General features: G+C 43.3%; 2 protein-coding genes across 4 annotated transcripts; one reads left to right on the forward strand and one right to left on the reverse strand.

Moving 5' to 3' along the window:
• Positions 1–2,845: 2,845 nt before the first annotated feature.
• Positions 2,846–4,684, forward strand: irx7 (iroquois homeobox 7). The gene is made up of 2 exons (XM_018760410.2): positions 2,846–3,060; positions 3,680–4,684. The coding sequence occupies exons 1-2, from the start codon at positions 2,854–2,856 to the stop codon at positions 4,457–4,459; spliced, it is 987 nt and encodes a 328-aa protein (XP_018615926.2). The 5' UTR covers positions 2,846–2,853; the 3' UTR covers positions 4,460–4,684.
• Positions 4,685–7,000: 2,316 nt separating this feature from the next.
• cd40 (CD40 molecule, TNF receptor superfamily member 5) lies at positions 7,001–16,356 on the reverse strand. 3 transcript variants are annotated; one of them, XM_029246160.1, is made up of 10 exons: positions 16,278–16,356; positions 15,948–16,102; positions 14,698–14,782; positions 14,131–14,250; positions 13,894–14,037; positions 13,396–13,489; positions 11,942–12,000; positions 10,390–10,485; positions 10,102–10,133; positions 7,001–8,699 (listed from the first exon to the last, which is right to left on the reverse strand). In XM_029246160.1, exons 2-10 carry the CDS (start codon positions 15,990–15,992, stop codon positions 8,511–8,513), a joined length of 864 nt encoding a protein of 287 aa, XP_029101993.1. In that variant the 5' UTR covers positions 15,993–16,102; positions 16,278–16,356; the 3' UTR covers positions 7,001–8,510. The 3 variants fall into 3 exon arrangements, with proteins under 3 accessions (XP_029101993.1, XP_018615927.2, XP_018615928.2); XM_018760411.2 differs by lacking the exon at positions 16,278–16,356 and having other exon boundaries at positions 15,948–16,181; XM_018760412.2 differs by lacking the exons at positions 15,948–16,102; positions 16,278–16,356 and adding an exon at positions 15,334–15,923.
• Positions 16,357–17,150: the final 794 nt, after the last annotated feature.

The raw sequence follows: 17,150 nt of genomic DNA on the forward strand, positions 1-17,150 counted from the left end.
CACATACACTCACAAACACACCCCTGTTGAGTGTAAGAATGTTACTGCTTCCACAGTCCATTGCTCACACAATGCGCGTCTCTAATAGTCCAAATTCTGACTTATTTACTCATTATGCAAATTTATTCTGGTTTTCCACAGTCTGACCACTTGTCCCTTGTTCAGTTGACAAGAATAGGTTATTCTGGCCTCGTTTGACCTCCCAGATGATGGTCACTTTTTCCAAATGATCCATTTCTACATAGTGACCCATATGTTTCACACCATCATAATAATATTGCCTGGATGCATGGATATACACGTGAAGTAAGAAGAACTTTATAACATTTTACGTGGCTGCAAAAGGTCTCTGTACGTCTGTCTTTAGCTGTTAAGCTCTTTCTTCCATTCCATTTGGAAAATTTCACACACAAAATTCTATGAATCATAGGACTACAGCAGCAAGAAACATTTTCAGATTATTTAACTGCATACAGATCTGAGAATAACTCTCCTAATTTGCCAGCTAACTTTCTAAGGAAAGTTTATTGAAACAATAATAAAAATAAGATGGTTAGAAATTAATGGTTTCTTTTACAATACAATAAATTAATACATATAATACTATATATTATATAGTACTATATAATGTACTTTTTCTCTGTGTTGTTGGTAAAAATAAAATTGAGGGTCTAATGTTAATATTTAAGAGGGGCGCGGTGGCGCAGTGGGTTGGACCGCAGTCCTGCTCTCCGGTGGGTCTGGGGTTCAAGTCCCGCTTGGGGTGCCTTGCGACGGACTGGCGTCCCGTCCTGGGTGTGTCCCCTCCCTCTCTCCAGCCTTACGCCCTGTGTTGCCGGGTAGGCTCCGGTTCCCCGTGACCCCGTATGGGACAAGCGGTTCTGAAAATGTGTGTGTGTGTGTGTTAATATTTAATGCGTTAAATATTTTGCCTGATTCTTTATGTTAAGACTTTAATTCCCTTTTTTCAAACTTCACCTCCTACTTTCTGGATGTAGCCGCACAACTGCTCAGCAAAGCAGACATCAGTTGCTCTGAAAAACTAAAATATAGTTATATACTATGTTAAATATAGTTGCTTATACATATTCTGTAATATAATAATATGCGTATTAATATAATACTGTTGTACATACGCCTCACATATGACCTGCTGTCATAATACATTAATTAATAATTAATAATTAGATTCGCACGCAATTTAATGCTACTTTTAAATAGTTAGATCTCGCTGAACCGGACATATTAATTCGAAATATGTGAAATAATTTGATACTACTAATAGTCATAGTGTTCTCCATCTACATAATTATTGCGTGATAATTAGAATATTATTCTGAAAATGTAGTTTTCCTATTGATTTGTACAGAAGAATAATGTTATTATATGATGTTAATAATGTTATTTTGCCGTCTTGAACAGTTACGTGGCATCTGATGCGGTCTTGCCGCGTACTTTTACTTTACTTTACCCCGTTTCACGTGTTTAAACCTCAGGCTTCCCGCGCAATGCTGGACGTGACAGAAACTCGTGTTCCGTTGGTTCGGTGACCGAACACTTATTTTCCGCCGATTCGATTGTCCGCCTTCTTACACAACTGCAGACGGCTTTTAGTCTTGTGTTAATTCCCGAGTGCTATTTATTTAACGTAATTAAAATACACTTGTCTACAAACAGGAAAATTAATAAAGGGCCGATAGCTGAAAACAAGCAAAAGCAAAAGTGTATCACGAATCATCAAGAAAGTGTATTAAACTCCAGGCACGTGGCAAAAGGACGGAGTGGAAAAAGAGCAGTTAGTTTTTTTTACCAACAAACACAAGTAATATTTCTGCTTTATCGCTCTATTAAAACTGCATCGGATTATTGCAATCATTTTTGATGCTCAGGTCAAATGTTTAGTCATTTTTAGTTCAGCAAAGTCAAATCTGAATTATGTACCGCAGGTAAACCCGGCAAGTGTCACTTTTTACCACGCGTTTACTCTCATCTCTTCTATTCAGTTGGCTTTTGCGTTGGAGGACAAAAGTCCAAGCTCTTCGCAAAGGATCAGTGAAACAATGTGGTGAAAATAAACTAATCTAATTCTCATCATCACTCGTCTCTCTACACATAACAGTCAGTGTAAAAAGGTTCGGTTACATGAGAACAAAACTCACGTTCAGAGCTGATTATTAAAATTATTAATTACGAAATAATGAAGTTACCCTCTGCTGCATGTTAAGGAATTACAGAATTACAAAGATGCTGTCGAAGTAACTGACGTTTTTCTGAGGATGCGTATTATTTAATAATAATAAAAACTGTGCACACAGTACATATGTGAATAGTGAACATTAATGCATACATATATGCATAATCTTATTGCGATGTTTATGGAAATCAAAGTGTTTCACCTTCATGGATTAAATCACAGCAAGACCTAGGTAGTCAAATACACTATATGCTCACGTTATGTTAATATTAAATTCCAAAAAAACTAAGACTGATATGTTCTTATCCACAATATTTTTAATGACTAAATTATGAACCCCAGGGGAATTTCTCGTACTGTAACCGTGGTCGGGAAAATAGGTATATTTTAGATGTAAAAAAAGGTGTTGTAATCCGTTGCATTGTAATACACGTGGGTTCGAGGTGATTACCATGTATTTAGGGCCTTTAAGATGCGCTAAAAGGAACAGCGGCGCTCTCTGCTTTGAAGGGATTTTCCCGTTTGAATACAGCTGTCAATCAAGTGGAAGGAGCGCCTGTCAATCATGCGCAGAGGCCCGCCCACAGCCCGTGGCGGACTATATAAGGAGCCTGAGGCGCGGGCTCCGTCGCTTGGGCTGTTACAGTGAAGGGTGCAAGATGCCTGCATCACAGGCTGGCTTTGGAGATGTATTCCTTGGGAGGAATGTCAGTCTGCCACCTGGATATCACATATCACTTGTGGGATGTCCACCTGGGGTACAGCCGCCCCCTCACCTTGCAGCTGTTGCTGGGCTCCCTTTAACCTACCCTGGACTGGGGTACAACTTCTTTCCTTACCCTCACTCCAGACACATGGGCCACTTGGTAAGTGTTGCTTGTTTCTGTAAGTTTTTTTTTTTTTTTTTTTTTTAAACAATATACCAAAATTTCAAATTCATCCATGAAGCATATATTTTTGTGTTTGCAGCAGAGACTTGAACTGGTAACATCCAGCTTGCTCCTTGAATCGTTCATGTAACTGCATCGGTTTTAATTTCTAAATGCACCAGTTCCAGAATATCCGATGACCCAAAAGTCTAGGAGGTACTTGTGCTTTTTAATAGAGCAGCGGGACCAGCTTTTACTTAAAAGATGTTATATCTGTTATTGTTGTTTCCTTTATTTATCTGACACTTCACACTTATTTAGCAGATGCTTTTCTCCAAAGTGACTTCCAATGAACTCTATGTACATGCAGTGTTAGATAATTAACCTCACTAGATTTACTCCTGAATGCAGCGGGGCATTCTTAATGTATCAGTACCTTCACTGAAGCTGCTACAGTGAGGAAAGGGATTTGAACCAATGACCTTCTGGTTACAAGGGAGCAGCTTTTACTTGCTCAGCCACCTGCTGGCTAAGTCAGGCAGTGTTGTCTTCTATGCTGAAGCCCAAGAGAACCCCCAAGGATGCGTGCTGAGGAGTTTGCGTTTGTGCGTTGCAGAGCAACTCGTTGGAGCTGAAGGCCGCAGCCCCGTTCCATCACGCCATGCTGGGTCGCGGTGGGCCCTTCTACCCCCCGTTCCGCCCCGTGGTCTCCGAGGACCCCGGCCGGGTGGCCAAGGTGGCGAGCCGCGAAAACACCGGGGCGCTGAAGGCCTGGCTGAATGAGCACCTGAAGAACCCGTACCCCACGAAGGGCGAGAAGATCATGCTGGCCATCGTGACCAAGATGAGCCTCACCCAGGTGTCCACGTGGTTCGCCAACGCCAGGAGGCGCCTCAAGAAAGAGAACCGGGTGAGCTGGGCGTCCAAAGGCAAGTCAGATGAGGAGGAGGAGGAGGAGGATGAAGAGGAGGAGGAGGAGAGTGAAGGCGAGTGCTCCCTTCATAAGGACCACAGCTCGGATGGAGAGGACGAGATCGACCCGCAGACCGTGGACGAAGAGCGCGAAAGCGGAGGCGCCACGTCGAGCTCTGAGCGGCTGCAAGAGGAGGCGCCGCCAGGGGGCGACAAAAGCGCGTCGGGGTCCGCCCCGGACGAGCGGCGGCAGCAGCAGCGCGTAACGTCGAGCGTGGAGTGCGCGCGAATGGCGGACGCTCAGAAGCCCCGAATCTGGTCGCTCGCGGAGACGGCCACGTCGGACACGGCCAGCAGCAGGAGAAGCGGCGCGGACGGCCGCGGGGACGCGGAACCGCGGTGGCCCGAGTGGGGCTCCGCGCACGGACTGCGCGTGCACGCGTGTTTCTCCGCGCGGCAGAGCGGCGGCGCCTCCGGCTCTTAACGCGCCGGACGCGGGACGTTCGCAGTTCGGCGTCCTTCACGTCGACGTGGTTTAAAACCAAAGATCGCGAACGATCGTGAACTTCACGTGTCCCTGTAAATAGGTGTACATACACACGCCCGGCCCCTTATAGTGTAAACTGTCTGTCTGTAAATTATGAACTGCTTCTTTCGCTCGAAATTCGCTGACGTATTTTCGTAAAGTTAATAAAGTGCTTCATTCTATCCAAATGGTCTTTTGTCATTCTTACATACTAGTTGTTTGACAGCAGCGCACTTGAAAGCGCACAGAGTCACATCTGTCGCTTATGCCACGTGCAAAATACCAATGAGTGTAAAGTGCAGGAGGGAAGAGATGAAACTTCCTGGTCAATTTCATCAGCTGCTTTTTCGTTGCAAATGCGCTCAACACTGTCACTTGCTATTGTTAGGGAAACGGTTGTTAATTGCACGAGTTTGACTGAATTTAAAGTTTCCTCGGAATCTCACTGGGAAACATAAGACAGTCAAAAATTTAAACTACTGCTATAAACATAGTGGGATTTGACAATGTAGTCCTTCCTGATCCTGCACATTTCAAACACCTGCGCTTCTGTTCACATTCAGAAAAATCCCAAGAATGTTTAGTTGACACGAGAGTTTGACAAATTGTGAACAGATATTAGCACCGGTTTACTGTAGTAAATGGCCCTGTAACAGTAGTAGCCCAGCAGCCTGTTTTTCCTTTTAACATATGTTGGCCTTTCGCTCACTGGGGTCAAAGATGCTTTTGAGAAGATTAACCCCCCACACCACCCCGACGCTGTCTTGTCTCCCTCTGTCTTTGTATCTCCGTGTCACCTCTCCCCTTGCTTTGTTTCCTGCTGAACCCCCAGGAGTTTTACATAAGAAGCTTCATCTTCTGTTTTTCTTTCTTCCTTTTCTTTGCAGCCCCAGAGTTAGGTGGCTGCTCTGCCATGGGGTCTGTATGAATAATCCCAACCTCTCTTTGTCACCCGTTTAGCAGGGTTCTTATCTTCTTAAGATCTTGCAAATAACTGCCATTAAAGGATTTACATATCACACATTCAACTGTTAAATCTTCTCAAACTATCAGGCATTAACAGCTCTGGCTGTTCTTTGTAAGCAAGAGGTAATTAATCCTGTTAAAGCTTGCTTGCAAAGTTTGGATAAAACCGAGGAGGTGGCGGTGATTGTCGTCTCTCGTCGTTTCAAAAGGCCCAGAGCGTAGCGCTCACCTTTGGCTGCTGCTCCTCTGGTAAGACAGAAGGGACTTAACCTTAAATGTGTGGGCGTTGCTGACGTACGGGGGTTCTGCAGAACGTGTCCCAGGATACTTGATGTATTTCACATGTCACCTGTCCAGTGTACCTTCAAAGGTGAGTCACCCATAGCCAGGTCTGCAGATGTTGGGGAACCGCTGATTGATTGCATCAATACGCATGGAAATGAGGTGCTTTTCAAGAACATTGCGTAGCGGCACTCAGCATTTGTGTGTCTACTGTGCCCTAACAGATAAGGATGCTTTGCAGCTCCCGCTGAAGAAACGGTGCTGTCTGATGCTCATTATGGACCCCCGCTCATCTTGGAAGCAGCCTTGTAACTCAACACGGTCCACTCATTGAGGCTTCCCAGACATGATCGCTACTGTCCATGCAGGGTTGCGGTCCCACTGGCTCAAGGGAGATCGGGCCCGGGGCAAAATATGCTGTTTTATGGGAGATGAAAGAAGGCCTCTCCCTTGCTAATCACCACGGTTTCCATGTAAATTCAAAGGTCCGTTCCCCTGTTAATCCGGGGATAATGAGGAAAACCCCTGCGAGCAAGGAGCCTCCCGAGCCCGACAGCCCTTTCTTACTCACCCTGCCCTCTGCAAACAGAGAGGGAATAGATTAGCCCCACCCCCCAAGACATGTCAGTTTACCCACTTTTACAGGTGGCTAAAATGAGGTATAATCTCCAGGAAAGTACAGGGTGTCCAGGCACCCCTTGGGGTGCGTGTCTTTATGAGGGAGCTGGAGGGAGGGGGTGTGGAGACTCCGTAACCCCATGTCAGAAATATATACGCACAGCATGAAACGCACGCATGCTTGCACTGGCACAATCACATAGAGACTGTTGAAACCACCCAGCAGTTACCAACCGCTGTACTGTACTCAGTGTTTAAAATACCGCTTTGCTGTGCTTGATATATGAGGGGGTGCGGTGGCACAGCGATTTCGGCCGGATCCTGCTTTCTGGTGGGTCTGGGGTTCGAGTCCCGCTTGGAGTGCCTTGCGATGGACTGGCGTCCCGTCCTAGGTGTGTCCCCTCTCCCTCCAGCCTTATGCCCTGTGCGTTGCTGGGTTAGGCTGTGACCCTGCTTAGGACAGGCAGCTTCTGAGAGCGTGAGTGTGTGTGTTTGATGCTGCTGTGCTCATTGGTCCAGTATCACACTTAAAGGTCTAGTGTGTGTTATTACTGTTGGACACTCATTGTTTAGGAAAAAGTGTTTCTCTTGTTTTAAGACATCCACATTAATTTATTTTGACATGAACAAACAGATGAAAGTGAACATTCGGTGGCAGTTTCCGTGAGGAAAGAACCACATCAAAGCTGCTGAAATTAAGACTTACACAGAAAATGTATCTTTAAAGCACTGCTTGGGAAAAAAAAAAAAACACCAAAAAGTAACATTTGTGTGACTTGCTCAAATGTCTGTTGCAACACAGCGATCTGCAAGACACGTTGTACAGAAAAACACAACGAACACCAATATTTACATTAGTCACAGACCAGCATCCACCCAGTCGACCATCAAAAGGGCAGCTTTAGTCATTATATTAGTCCCAAATTGCATAAACAAACTCTTTTTTTATAAACAAACTTTAAAAAAAAAAGCATTCCACAATGTGCATACGTGAAGAAGGTTAAGATAAAAAATTTCACAAGGAATTTCACAGTGAGTGACAACACAGCTGGACCAGCACTGCCTCCCTCGGCCCTGGAATTCCCTGATGGAGTAGAGCTCCCCCGTGTGGACAGTCTGCGCTACTGCACGTGTTAAGCTCCTCCAGTCCCTGCAGCAGTGCCACTGCACTGGGGTGGTGCAGCCTGTCTCCCAAAACAGTGTGATTCCAGGGAGGAACCGCTCATTGTTGTTCACAGGCAGTAAGCAGGACAGCACTGTCTGCTTCTTCGTCAGATAACTCACAAAATAACGGCAGGAACTGATTTTCTGTCATCGAAGCCTTAGGCACAACCGCCGGAGCGTGATCACAGCCGTACTGTTCCCGAAATGAGAACTAAAAGAAAATGTACAGAATGACACCAAAGCACTGCAGTTCTCAGCAGCCATCTTTCTGGCATGTAATGTCTACATTCTTTCCTAATAAATACACATACTGACATTTCAGCAGTGGAACTGAGACATTATATAAATCTCTGCCACAGGAAATTGCTGAAGGCAAATTGATGCTCCCTTGATTTTGTGATGGAACAACGAGGCAAAACCACAATTTAGCCAAAGCCTGGAATACATCACTCGCTGTACAGCTTGCTGCCATTTCACACACTGTGGTATGGATACGTTCTGGAAAAAAATCTTGCGAAAGAAACAAATTCTAACATGGAGAACCAAACTGTTTACGTTACCAGATAAGCGTTTAGACGGAATTAAAAACAACTAAATTCCAACTGTTCACTATGTTTCTGGGTAGAGTCAGGTGCTTATGAGACAAAAATTGTCAGTTCATCTCAGAAGAGAATTTTGGGGTGTACTAGCCAGGTGTTACAGGGCAAGGTAGTGACATGATATAATCAGTATATTAGCTCTGTCAGATTATAGTCCACATCTGATAACTTGAATCACTGTAACATAACACACTGCCAAGACAGACTAAAAGATATGCACATGTTGTCTTTTAGGGAGCCGGACATGCTTGCATTCAGGGAATCAAAGGTAATGCTTGACCTCAAACGCGTCAGCGGCGGTGGTCCGCTCAGTACAGTGTGGAAGAACAGAGGTGGTCTGGCGAACGAACAAGGGGTTCCTCACGCTGCACTGAACCGCTTCACACCGAGTCACTCGCAGGCTGGGACAACAGGTGCTGCTTGCCCTCTTCCTGCGCCAGGGGGTTGTTGTTTTCCGTCAGCTGGTCCTGGACGGGGACCGGGTGCATGGTGTCGGAGATTTCATCATTTTCCTGCGCGGCTCGATATTCATTCACCGATCCAGGTTTGTTGACCTGGAACTCTTTTTTCTGAGGGTTAAAGGAGACAAGCAGGCTGTGAGAATCAAGCAGAATGGTCTAAAACGCCTTGAAAGCCAAGTCAATTCATGTCCTGCTCTTATACAGGCTGAGAATGGCATCAGCAAAAATTTTGTCTGTTGTGACTTCTGTAGACATTGTGCCTTTAAAAAAGTTAACTATATTATTAATTATTTAGCTGTCACCATTGTCCAAAGGAAGGTATTTTTGTACACCAAGCAATTTACATTTTTTATCTACCCATTTATACAGCATGTTATTGTTATGTTCGGTAATTGCCGAGGAACAATGTCACTAGAAGGATTCTCACAAGAAAACATTCTCACTGCAAGGGACCAGCTCTACCCACGACACTACGTGATGCCCCATTAATTGTTAGTATAATAATCACTTTTATTCAAAGGATTTATGCAGTTTAGTGTCTCTACCTGATTGTCTACTATACCTCAATAGTATTACAACACACACACACACACACACTGTCTGAAATCGCTTGTCCCAAGTGGGGTCGCGGCGAGCCGGAGCCTAACCCAGCAACACGGGGCGCTAGGCCAGAGGGGGAGCGGACACACCCAGGACGGGATGCCAGTCCGTCGCAAGGTACCCCAGGCAGGCATCGAACCCCAGACCCGCCAGAGAGGGGAAACAGCCAAACCCAACATGCCACTGCACCCCCTCGTATTACAATACAATGCTTTACAATAATAATAATAATAATAATAATAATAATAATAATAATAATAATAATAACAATAACAATACAATGCTACAATGCCTTAACAGTTGCAATAGTATTGTGCTCCACCATCCCTGGATGCTTGGTGATCCCATTCACAAGGCCCTCTCGCCATCAGAACTCCTGAATTCCACCCAGAATCCAAGAAGAGTCTCACAATACATCTTATTAGAACCCACTTCTTCCACGATCAATGTCAATTCAAGTACGCGTTATTTCTATAGGACACCTGGTATTTCAGGTATAGGAGCTCATGAGAACAACTGTGCCTCATCTCTGATGCTTTCAAACAGGGAACCTATATTTGCAGAGTACAAACTGTCTCTGGCTTGGTTGACTCATTTGATTGCTGCTAATGGATTTAGAAATGTACTGCTTTTTTTTTTGCAATTTGCTCCCACTGCTTTTCCCTTAGATGAACAATTATCCATCAAGATGAACTCCCTCCTTCCCGACACCATTTTTTATTTTCCTCTATAAGTCTCTTGCTCACAATAAAGGTGAAGACTGAATAATATCGCACAAGCGAAGCACCTTTTCAGGCATGCGGGGCCATGAGGCTCAGGGAACACACCGACACCTACAGCTGGTTACCATGCCTCCTTAACACAACTCCTAACTGCCACAAGAAACATCTGCGTTCGTCAACATTCTTACCTTATTGCGTTTCACAACATTCTTAAAATAACCTGCAACAAAACAAGCAAAGAACAGTGATCACTCTATATTATTGTAATTTTGCAAATAGTTTTTCATTCTTAAAAATGAAACTGTGGCACAGATAGTGCCAGAATAATAACCAAATTTTGAACAGTCTATTTTCACAAGCAAGCGTAATTACAAGTTTTATACAGAACCAAATGGAAACATGTTCAATGTCTGAGACATTCTCTGCCATTTCTTTATTCTGGCAACATGAAAGTGCAAAGAAAGAATATGAGATACCTGGATTTGATATGAACAAGAGAACAACTGCAAAGATGACACAACCGAAGAGGGCTCCCACAACAATCCCTGTCCGGATAACGGAGCTGGGCTTCTCTAAAAAACAGAAAATTAATTGTGAGGAGCGTCTTCAGATATGTTTAAAAAAAAAAAAGTTTATAGGCCAGTACACTGTACGTCTCAGTTTTTTTGTGGAGATTTAACCTGGAAACAGTCCCAGTTTTAGTAAGTAACTTCATAACCATGCCAACAAGAAAAATACAGAAAAAATAATAAATGTGAAGCCAAGAAGGTGTCATTAGTAATAAACGGTGCAAATTCACACTGAATTATCAAGTGTTTTCAGTACAGGACACAGCAGCTGAATTCAGAACGTTTCGGTGCCCTCGTGAAGCTCTGACAGCTTTGGTAAGCGCAACTTTCATCTCTGGAGATTATTCAACAGTAAAATACAGAATGACACACCTCTGAATCCAAATAAGAAAACCCGGCACTTTTAACTGACATTCTGGTAAATGAAAGCGAAATAAAAATTAACGAGATAAATTTTCATATTATACCCCACAGGCTACTTGGCTATGAGCTAAATATTGTTCACATTCAGAAACTCTGAGACATCCAGTATCATACTGAATTATCTTTCTACCTGCTGTAATAAGTCTTGCTTGCACACAGAATTTATTCCATGGGATCGTTACCTCGCTGTACTGTGCGCTCCTTAAATTCTCTGCCTAGTAATCTTGACTAACACTTGTCACAGGTATTAATACATCCAGAAAGAGTCACCAGTATGTTAAACGCTCTCAAGGCAGTGTTCTCTCCAAAAATGCAACTTTGCAGGGGGGTAGCAACTGTGAAATGGTGCTCCGAGGATTTCTCAGAAATACGTAATCAGTGATATTTCCAGAAGTATTGTCTTCTCGGGAAAACTCAAAATCTCTGCAGCATGCTTTGCAATGTAATGTTTGCCGCTGCACTTATTTACTTAAGAAATACGACTACACCGCATACACAGTATTCCACCGAGATGGGAAATTTGCCGTTATTTGCAGTTAATTTTCGGCAATTTGAAGGAATTTCGGTTTAATGTGACAAAGACGCAGTACGGTCAGACAGCCGAAAAGGTGAAAACACACACATATGCTGAATTACAATTAGAAAACAATCTCCAACCAGGAAAAACGCATGTTCCTTAGCCCTGAAGTCATTTTTAAACATGTGTTTGAGCTGTGCGAAACAGAAGAAAATCAGATATATGGTTGGAACCCTCCCTATAAGCAGAGAGTGAGAGAAGGAAAGAAGATGTGCTGAAACAAGAAAAAATGTTAAACCCCATGCACGTGAGTTCATGAGAACAAAACAAGGAGGAACTTGTATCAAAAAAGGTGCGCTCACAAAACTGTCTAGACAATTTAGCTGAAGAATAGCACATAACAACAGCACTAAATGCCGCTTATGGTTTCTTATAAATTAAATGTGAGCATTTGGATCCCTCCAATACTGCATCAAAGGTGATTGTTTTTAGATTATAATACGATATCGACGTACTCACCACACAGTCTGTCTGATTTTGCAGTTCCCGGTTGTTTTTCAATGTATCCATGTTCACAGCTGAAAACATTGACAAATGTACTGTAAATAATTTTATTCAAAGCAGGAATCACACTTTTTACTAACATTTCATATTTCATTGTCACGTTTTCTCACTTTTCTAAGTAATAAAGGACCAGCAGTTAGTAAACCACAAGTGTGCCCGTGACTTGAAGGGGCTTTAGAGCAGAAGAGCACAGGACTGGAACGAAGAAGTGGGATGTTATATTCGCTTCCATGCTACAGCACTCTTCAAATAATAATTCCAGTAATACCACATCGTCTATTAGCAAATTAGATGTTAATTAATGGTAATAAATAAATAAAATTAATTAATCAATCAATCAATTAATTAATTAAAGTACATTCTCAATCACTGTAATGCCACAGAGTGTGAGAATATAATTAAATATATACTAGCCATATTTGGTGCCGTACATTTGCAATTATGAAATGGTTTCAAGTCCGAAAGAGAGACTCTAATCTGCTCCCACCCCCAGGGGCAATTCAGAAAAAGGAGGTAGCTGGATAGAGTAACACTTTAAATCACCCTTAGGATTGATTTATTAATGAACTGTCTGTAAATAGTTTCAGTTAGATTTAACTGATCATTTTAAATGATTGTTTTCATTGATGAGTTGTTTTGGCTATTGTGATTTGAGACTTCTTTGCATTTATTTGATATTTTTAACTTGGATGCATTTTATTTAGAATAGATATGTTAATTTTTATTTCCTGTTTTAATTTAGAAAGTGTTAATACTTATGTGATTATGAATTTTTAATGAATGATTTTGCTTTTAACATACGGTTCAATATAGGGGGCCACTGTGGTGCAGCGGGTTTGGCCAGGGCCTGCTCTGTGGTAGGTTTGAGGTTTGAATCCTGCTTGGGGTACCTTGTGGCGGACTGGTGTCGCGTCCGGTGTGTGTCCCCTGCACCCTGTGTTGCCGAGTTAGGCTCTAGCTGAACTGAGGTGTGTAAATGTAAAAAGCCAAGCAAAAGGTTTGCTGACTAGTGCCAAATGATTTACTCAAAAGCAGTCTTAGTGCACAAGGAGAAAACTGTGCTGGATCAAAATGGATTTCACACTAATTCTTATATTACATTCATTCATTCCCAATAACCACATGCCCTCTGTAGGCTAACAGTAGTCTGGAGCCTATCCCAGAAGTATAGGGTGTGAGGCAGGGCACACACTGTATTGGATGTGTGTCCATCATAGGGTAATCATGCACAAGCAAAGGGAGAGCCTGCAGCACCACACAGGCTGATCTGCATTTGGACCCAATGAAGAGGAGCTGGGAGGCACCAGTGCTACTTGCTGTGCTACCCTGTATCCATAACACATGACACCAGAAAGTATAATTGGATTGAGGAGCCCTTCAGCTTTGGAGCAACTCAAGCGGGAACTTACACTTGCCAAGGCTGGCATTTGTCAAATGAAGAGGTGGTGCTGGAGAACTTTCCGACAGGACAGGGGGAACAGATGGTGTCATTGGTGCTTGTGCCTGTGAGGAAAAAACACAAAGGAGTGATCACAGTGTCCCCGCCTGTCTTTTTCTTGGTAAGTGTTTGGTGCCCACTATTCATCCAATAAATCATCCCAACCTGTCTCAGAACTGCTGAAGCCCATTCAACATTCAAGTAGGGTCCCAAAACATATCTCTTTTGGACCCTCTTTTCTCATAACCTCCTAACTACTCCATAAACCTGCATCCCACCATCCGTCACAATTACTTTGTTTTTTGTACCAGTTTTTTAGGCAGCTGCTGGAGTAATGTGCACCTGGAAAATGCAGTATTGGACAAAGTGAGTGTGCCTCGACAATCTGTAGCTGAAGCTCTTTGCTTGTTGTTTCCTGAGTTGTATATTGTTTTGGAGGAAAGTATCTGCTGAATCTAAGTGGTCTTACCAAGGCTGGTGACTCCGAACCCAGGGCTGCACTCGGTGTGTTCCGCACATGTTATGCATTGATCTGTGGAGCAGTAGTATCCGGCCTTACACTTGCATGGGATTTTCTTCACCTTTTCCCTTGTAAAGTTATCAAAATTCAGGTCTGCAAAAGCCAAGGAGAACAGTCAGGATGTTTCAAACTGTGCTGCAATGGACAGGATGGAGTGTCTCCTTACATCACAGGGTACATTCTTACTTGGATCGCAGTAATCCTGCAGCAGGCATTTTGTGTCGAGGGTGTAGAAGGGCTGATACTCGTTGTCGGGGCACTCCACACACTCCGGTTGTGGGCAACTTGCAGTTTTCAACTTAGTCCCTGAGAAGCAGAAATTAAATATAAAGGGGCTGTTTGACACAAAACCATGGTGAAATTAGTGGGCTGTGCTGTGTGGGTGCTTTTTTGGGAGCGTTTGTTAAAACTGCAGCTGGTACCGTGCTTGAAAATGAACCCATAACCCGAACAGTGTTGGTTCCACACCCACAAAAATCCCGGATTGCTTCCTTTTTTCATCTCGAGACAGTTACTTTATCTCAAATTGGTTTAGTAAAATTTTCAGCTGTGTAAACCAATAAAAACAGCACGTGTCGCTCAATAAAAGCATTGATTTTGCAAATGCACCGATCGCACATCAGCTGAAGTGTGAGACACATTCAAAAGATCTGAAGGTCCTTTTCCTTTTGTGACCCATAACAGTCTAAGAAGTGCAGAACATGAACACTTTTAACTGAGTAAAAAGTTTTCACTTGAGGGAAAAAACTTTACCTGGTTCACACTTGTTACAGCATATTCCATCTCGCTCAACCTGGGTTTCCAAATCACAGCAGGTTGCCAGCATCGCAGTGAAAACCTGACACGCACGAAAGGACAAAGATCGGTAATCCAGTGGTAGCTGACAGGGCTACACTGCTGAGAAAATGTCAGTGAGGAATTATAGAAAAAAAACGTATTCTGCGTGAAGCAGTAGTTTATTCAAGCCGAAAGATTTGCTGCAAAAAAGGTACTTTGTTTACTTCTGCTGCAACTTCCCAAATTCAGTTTTACAATTATTTTCCCACGCATCTCTCTTTCTCATTTCATCCCTGGAACCCATCAATGGTTGCCATAACTGTACACAGTACAGCAGTGTAAGTAGTACAGTAGAATGTATACAGTTCACTAGTGTAGGTGGTAGAGTACAGTAGTGTACACAGTTCAGTAGTGTAGGTAGTACAGTAAAGTACAGTAGAGTGTCTACAGTAGAGCGTATACACTGCAGTAGTGTAGGTGGTACAGTAGAGTACAGTAGAGTACAGTGTACAGTAGAAGAATGTAACAACCCACACGATGCAGACGTGCCCGTGCCGTGGTCGCCCGCGGTCTGCAATTGGCCAATACGACAGGACTTCGTATTAAACTCACCTCAGTCTTAAATGAAGGGTTATCATACTGTGTTTTTTTTTGCACACTTGACTTTTGTATTTTTATTGCCACCACCAGGGCCGGGAAACTCCCTAAATCCCCCTCGCCTCGGTGCGAATTTACTTGCCTCCCCACCCAGTTGCAGTTCCGACTCGAGACGAGGCGAATGCCAGCCGGATATTCGAAAAAATACAACATGATAGTTTCAGAATAAAGAATATATTTTAGGAACATAGTTTGTAATATACTGAAAATGCGCAACGTTTCACGGTCCAGGCCAGCCTGAGATATTCTTTTTATTAGCATCTTATTCTTAGCATTCATTGTTTTTTTTTACTGCCTGCGCACTTAGTTTTAACCGAAACCGAAAGTCACTCGACACATCAACTTCAATGAGATAATTTAATTTGTAGGGCCTGCAACACAATGCTATTTCAAATACTGACAATATTAGTTTCCATTCTCCATAAACGTAAACATAATTTGTACAAACTAGCGTCACGCGCGAGAACCGCGAGGGCGCGCTGCAAGGTGCAGCAGCGCTCGCGCCCGGTTTTCGCGCGCTCGTCGTGCGCTCGCGACGTCGAACATCACGGCGAAGGGACGCGACTTACCGCGACAGCGTGAAGGAACAGCAGGGTCCTTGCGACTCTCCCCATGTCCGGTGCTGTCGCTCGCTGCAGCTGTGTGATTGCGATCGAGAGTAGCGGGTAGATGTGTTGGGCACCAGCGTGACGAGTGTGTGTAACAGGGAGGAGGGCTGGACCGCCTATGAAAAAGAAGATCATCAGTGGGGAATCCCAGTGAGCTCACACAGTATATATATGTATATATATATATATATATACACACACACACACACACACACACATCGAGACTCTCTCTCTCTCACACACACTTTCTCTCTCTCTTTCTCACACACACACACACACACACACACTTACTTCCATGAGATGGGCCGTCCCTATTCTCAGAAATCGGGCCATTGTTTGTCCAAGACCTTCAGGAAAATCCAATGTCCACCTTTGCGCCTGTAATTCCAAGCTTCTTCTTTTCCAGGAAATGCGCCGAAACACAGCTCTTTGAAAAACTCCTAATCATTTGACATCCACACCAATGATGTTCTCGAAGATGTTCTTTTGAGCTGTGATCTTTTTTACACTATGAATTTGCATTATATTGTAAACCTTTATTTGGCTGACAGCTTTGGCAAAGTCTGCTTATAGTGTTAGTCAAGCAATTTTGCAGTGATTTACTCAGGTTTACTACAGGGTATTTTTTTAATGGAAGGGCAATTACCTTGCTAATTAAAGTTTGGATCAATACATGTTTAGCTATCAAAAAAGTGCAGTTTCGTTGGGCTTTAATGAAGTTATTAGCTATAAAATGTCTGTAGCAGTGAGGTGGGATTTAAACCAACAACCTTCGGATTGCACGGCAACAGCACCAACCACTGGTACACCAGCTACTATACCGAAAAAAAATATTTTTAATTGGAGATGGGAGTGGGCATAACCCAGCCTGAAAACAAGTGCTTGTAGAACATATCTGAGATGTTATATATGACAAGCTAGACATAGCAAGACGCATAACTGGGCCGTATGAAACAGACATAAAACAGACATAAAACGGTACACACTGAATTGCCATGCAGGTAAAACAGGAAGAGGATGCAGATGTGTCATTTGAAGGGCTGCCAGTTTCAATCCCTGCCAGGACCCTGTTGTTATAACCCTGAGTTAGAGCTTTGTTTCCATAAAACTGTACGGCCACTTCGGTCAGTCTGATGGCTGTGTAAAGAAGTCACATGTCTGCAA

Source organism: Scleropages formosus, chromosome 19, assembly GCF_900964775.1.
Source record: "Scleropages formosus chromosome 19, fSclFor1.1, whole genome shotgun sequence".
NCBI classification, from domain to species: Eukaryota; Metazoa; Chordata; class Actinopteri; order Osteoglossiformes; family Osteoglossidae; genus Scleropages; species Scleropages formosus.